Genomic DNA, 5,564 nt, shown 5'->3' with positions numbered 1-5,564 from the left:
CATGATAGTCCTTTTCAACTCAGGCCATTCTTTGATTCCATTATCCTAGAGGTCATTCCAACCTTAATGATTCCATGGTTCTAAGAACGGGCCCCTGGCACTTGCAGAACCACCTCTACCAAGTCAGTCCCGGCCACCAGGCGAGCTCCTTCCTCGGACAGCCATGCAGGCAGGAAGCTCAGAGGGCTGACAACCCGGCGAGCGAGGCATCAGTGAGCGCGTCCTCCGGCCGCTAGGGGCGGACTGCAGCTCCCGAAGGGCTTCGGGCTCAGAGGGCGGCTGGTCTCGCTTCCCGCTCCGGCTCAACCCCGACGGTGCCACGGGAGCCGATGGAGGGCGCCGAGGCGCAGGTGCGGTGCCCCGTGTGCCTGCGGGAGCTGCCGGCCGCGCTCATCAACTCGCACCTGGACCACTGCTTGCAGGCCGCGGATGGCGAGGCGACGCGGGGCCGCTCACCCCCTTCCAAGAAGCCGCGCCTCGCTTCCGCCGAGCAGAGCGGCCAGGCGGAGGAGCAACCCGATGAGGCCCGCCCGGCGGCCGCCCCCGTTTTCTCCCTGTTCCACAAGAGCCCGGGAGCCCCCGGCGGGAGAAGCGGGGCCGGGCGGGGAGATGCCGCCGAGCGGCCGGAGGAGGGCGGCGGGCCTACGTTGCGCGGGGCGAACGTGGCGCAGCGGCTGGAGGGGCAGCCCCTGGCAGACAGGCTGCGGCCGGACACGCTGCGGGACTACGTGGGGCAGGAGCGAGTGCTGGGCGCCCACACCATGCTGCGGTCCCTGCTGGAGTCACACGAGATCCCCTCCATCATCCTTTGGGGACCGCCGGGTTGCGGCAAGGTGAGTGCCTGCCCCATCACGCCTCAGGGCATTGGACTTTGCCTGGCTTCGTTTTCGAGGCTGGTGGACTCCAAAGGAGGAGCTCCCATGTCTGTGCTCACTTTTTTTCCCGGTCTGTTACATTGTTTTCTGTGGTGACCGTCCACAGAGCACTTAGATCACAAAAACTGCAGTTTACTTCTAAAATAAAACATGACCTGCACCCATCATCCCTATTCCCTGCAGTTTGGACTTTGATTACACAGGCCAGATTAGGTTCATTGCAGCCAATGGGCTTCTAGTAAACTCCTAATCCACTAAATAAATGTAGAAGCAAAGAAGCTTGAAAGCAGCAACAGGATGGAATCATAGAGTTTGATTTGGAAAGGTCCCTTAAAGTCCATCTAGTCCAACTTCCCTGCAGAGAACAGGGGCATCTACTGTGAGATAAGGTTGTGCAGGGCCCTGTCCAGCCTGACCTTGAGTGTCTCCAGGAGTGAGACACCCCCCACCTATCTGAGCAATCTATGCCAGTGCTTCACTACCCATGGTAATAAAAAATGTCTTCCTTATTATCCAAATGGCTTTGAAATGAAGGAGGCTTACAAAAGCATAGCTTGCAAATGTGGGTTTGCTTTAGCCCAAAAACTCTGTCTCCTGATAGAAAAAGACTTCAGTGTGTAAGGCAGCCAGCAGTGTGGCTCTGCTAGGTACCCATCCACATTCAAACACATGAGCCACTATTAATGGATCTTCAAGTTGCATGTCCTGACTGCTGCACTCTCATGTCCCGTGTCTCTTAAGATACCCAGGACAAATACTGGTAAAACCCCAAAAGGCACAGGAGTGCAGCATGGCAGTGAAGGGATCCACAACTAGAGAGAGTGAAGGACCAAATGAATGCCTTGAGTGTGTTCACTCAAGGATCTCAGGTTGTCATTTGCCTTGTATTTCAGATTGGGTTGAGGGGGGAGGAGGGAAGCTAGGCAAGCAGAGTACATGCTCTGTCAGTCTAATGTGTGCTCAGCTTTAAGTTTGACATATTACAGTCACGTGAGTGTCTTGGCTGTGCATAAAAGCAAATGTGGGTTATGTGAAATAATGACTAATGAATTAGTGGTAGCAGAGGAGTTAAGAACAAATCGCTACCCTGTCATTTTTGAAGATAAAAAGTGACTTAGTGTGCGTGATGTTTGTATAATAATACCAGTTAATCACAATTAATAAGGAGCAGGTATAAGAATGGATGATAAATGGATTAATACTGTTAGTAATTATGTTGTTCATACTACACAACACACAACTGAAAAGAACCAGCTGTTGAATGTACACAGTTGCTACTTCCTTTAAAACAGCGAGGTAATGTCAGAAAGAAACCAGTAAATGAGGTAAAGGAGCTATTGGAGTGAGTCCAGGGGAGAACCATGATCAGGGGGCTGGAGCACCTCTCTTATGAAGAAAGATGGAGGGAGTTGGGCTTGTTCAGTTTGGAGAAGAGAAGGTGCTGGGAAAGTCTCATTGCAGCCTTCCAGTACTTGTAGAGAGCTTAAAACAGGAGGGGGAATTAACTTTTAGAATAGTTCAGTAGTGGTACAACAAGGAGGAATGGTTTTAAACTAAAAGAGAGAGAATTTAGGTTAGATGTTGGAAGGAAACAATTTACTCATTGAGTGGTGAGGCGCTGACACAGCTGCCTGGAGAAGCTGGTCACATTCAGTGTCTGGATGACAACCGAGCTCAGTGGACGTCGAGTTGTGTTCTGCTGAGACTATACATTTTTTGAATGGCTGTGTTAAAGCTTGTTGGTGAGGTGCTGACAGCTCACTGTTGTGCTCCAGGTCTACTTTTGGAGCCTCCTGTGTTGCTGAGATTGTTTTTGGATGCTAGGTGATCTGTTTCGTGTCATGTCGCTTTCCCTCTCTCATGACGTACCTTCCTCATTCATACACCTTGAGTGCTGTTGTATGTACTAAACTTGCTTCTCGGTGAGCTTAAATTCTGCTGCTGATCATGCTTGCCTTGTGACTTGCATAAGGACTGTCCTATTTGAGTTGTGGCTGAATTGATGCTGTCTCCAGCAAAGTGGTTTTTGAGGCTTCTCTCTTTCAGCTAGCTTTGAATGCAAGATGAATTAAGCTCCTTGAAAGATAGGAACATCTACCTCTTTTCATGTACCATTTTGGGTGAATGTATATAAAATGTCTAAGAAGATGTTTCATTGAGAAGTAATCTGAAACCTATGGACTGAGTGACAACAAGTTTGTTTTCTTTTGACATGAAGGACCACGTCAATTAATGTTTGAAATTTAAATCATAGAATTACCCAGGTTGGAAAAGACCTTGAAGATCATCAAGTCCAACCGCAGCCTAACCAGTACCCTAAACTCTAACAAACCTCTGCTAAATCATATCCCTGAGCACCACATCCAAGTGGCTCTTAAACACAACCAGGGATGGCGATTCAACCACCTCCCTGGGGAGTGTACTAGCACTGTCGAAGGACTCATGGGACTGGTATCTAAACCTTTTTCTACTAAGCACGGTCCTTTTCAGTGGGGAAAAAAATATTAAGAATATTAAGGAGAATTAGAACTGGATTTTCTTTAAGGTCCTTTCCAACCTGAGCCATTCTATGACGCACTGCTTGCTCTCTTCTGAACTAGAAGAACTTTGCCCTTAAACTGATGCAAATGCAGTAGCTGACATAGAAGAACAAGAATGCTCTCTGAGAGTTTTTGTTATGAAATACGTCAAATTGGGTACCTTACTAAAAATACATTGTGTTTTGATCTTATTGGCTGTTGGAGCGCTTGAATAGTTAAAGAAACATTGAAAACCAGGATATTTCTGTTGTGAGGTGACTGTCGTTTGAGTTTTCTTTCGTGATGAGCCTTCTTATTTTAAAGGAGCATGATCTTTGTACTTCTTGTTTATCACCTTAATTTTTTATGAATTCAGAATGCTTTAAGAGAACTTGCTATGTCTCTTTGTTTATCTTTTTGCTTTTGTCACTATTAGTTTTGAACACATGAATGTGTGATCAGCTTTAAGAAACTGTCCGGACACAGACCAGAAGAGGAAAAGCTGCCGCAAAGACATGCCATGGTTTTTAACCTCCCAGCAGTTAGCTTGCTCATTCTGACTATGCAATTTTTTAAAAGCCTGCATGAATCCTGGTGTAATCTGAGTCTGCCACACTGTGATTTATGACACCTTAATGCAGGAATTTAGATTTTTGCTTGTCTGCCATGAGGCACCAATTGTAGTAAAGAGTTAACGAGGGGACATGAGTAACTTGAGCACAGAATAATTTTGCTGCCATAGGTAGGATTTAAGCCTTACAAACCTGAACATTGTGTTATAAATATGGTAAACACTGCCTCTTGTGTATGCCATTTGACAAGGAAAAAGTAGGCAGTGTGTTTGGAACTTGCTCCCTATAAATGATAGGACACAGAGCATTCATGCATAATTTTCTGGGGTCTGCATGTGCAGGCTGGTACCAAGTTAATATGCCACATAGGTGCAAATACAAAACATGAAAAAACCACTCACAAGTTGTTCTTGAAGTTTCCATCAAATGCCCTTTGAGTTTATACTTTATTTCTAGGAGTCCCTTATATTTCTTTTTATTCAAGATGTTTGTCATGATGCATCGGATGCAGCACAGATGGGAAATGAGATTTTTATCTGGAAATGTGTATTATCTTTTACAGAACAACTCTGAAAAATGAGTTTATCTGTGCAGCTGCCTGGGAGAAGTCTTCAAATGCCTGGTATTTGCTTATGCCCTTTGAAATCGGGAATAACTTGGGGTAGCACTATGGGAAGACAAAACTGGACTTAGCATATTTGGGAAGCGGTTGGAATATGATGAAACAAACCTGGATGTGGCAAATGGAGACGCAGCTCCATTTCAGGAAATGCTGTGCAGTGACCTTGCCTCTGTTTATGCTTGGTCTGACTTGGATTCTGGAAGTGCTCTGAGCCACATGCTGTTGCTGTTGTTTGGTGACACTTTACTCCTCCAGTAGTCTCACAGTAGGCTATTTGGGGTGTGAGGAACCAAACAAGTTGAGTAAGAATAGCATCTGCCCTTATGTAAGTGCCAGCTGCTGCCACTTCTGATTGCATTTATCTCAATAGGCGGTGTGTCAGAGCCACGTTCATCTGCTGTCCTGACAATTTCCTTTGGACATAACCTGACATGTTGCCTGAGTCTCTTGTGACACAATGCGGCTCAGTGGTACTGGATAGGACAGTTTTAAGCTGCATCTCAGGGAGCTGCTTCCCTATGAGGCACCTGCAAGTGCTGATGCTGTTGGTGTTCCATCTCAGGCCTGTGAACCTGCATGTGGCCTATTGTGACTGGGTCTATCCATCTGCAGGGGAGGGCTCTTGCACCACAGCATGTTTCCATGTAGTGTAAAATGAATGGCGGCTCATCATGAAGAGGCTGAGAGACATGAAAGGGCTGTGGGGCTGTGACACTTGAGAGACAATCTGTTTTCTTTGACTGCCATCTGCAACAGCTGTCTTGCCAAATTCATGCGACTGAAGAATGAATAAGGAAGGACTCTGTGAACAGGAAGCCACAGGCAGGTCCTTAAACAAAGTCTATCTGATCTTCCAGTAACGTGATTTAAGAACTATATTAGGGTTTCACAGACACCTTTCTTGACAGGATTTTTCTTTACAAACATCCTACTAACCCAAACCAGTTATTTGTGTGCTCTGACAATGAGATTATCG

The 5,564-nt window shown here is 46.4% G+C and overlaps 1 protein-coding gene across 1 annotated transcript; it reads left to right on the top strand.

Annotated features, from left to right (window-relative positions):
• The first annotated feature begins 203 nt into the window (after positions 1 to 203).
• WRNIP1 (WRN helicase interacting protein 1) lies at positions 204 to 2,926 on the top strand. Its single transcript, XM_015854487.2, has one exon. The coding sequence runs from the start codon at positions 330 to 332 to the stop codon at positions 969 to 971; it is 642 nt and encodes a 213-aa protein (XP_015709973.1). The 5' UTR covers positions 204 to 329; the 3' UTR covers positions 972 to 2,926.
• The last annotated feature ends 2,638 nt before the right edge of the window (positions 2,927 to 5,564 follow it).

Source organism: Coturnix japonica, chromosome 2 (genome assembly GCF_001577835.2).
Source record: "Coturnix japonica isolate 7356 chromosome 2, Coturnix japonica 2.1, whole genome shotgun sequence".
NCBI classification, from domain to species: Eukaryota; Metazoa; Chordata; class Aves; order Galliformes; family Phasianidae; genus Coturnix; species Coturnix japonica.
The sequence above is the reverse complement of the archived record's forward strand: the minus strand, read 5'-3'. Positions and strand labels throughout refer to the sequence as shown.

Bases quoted from the DNA above. Each gene is read 5' to 3' on its own strand.
- WRNIP1 (XM_015854487.2), top strand. From the start codon at position 330: ATGGAGGGCGCCGAGGCGCAGGTGCGGTGCCCCGTGTGCCTGCGGGAG.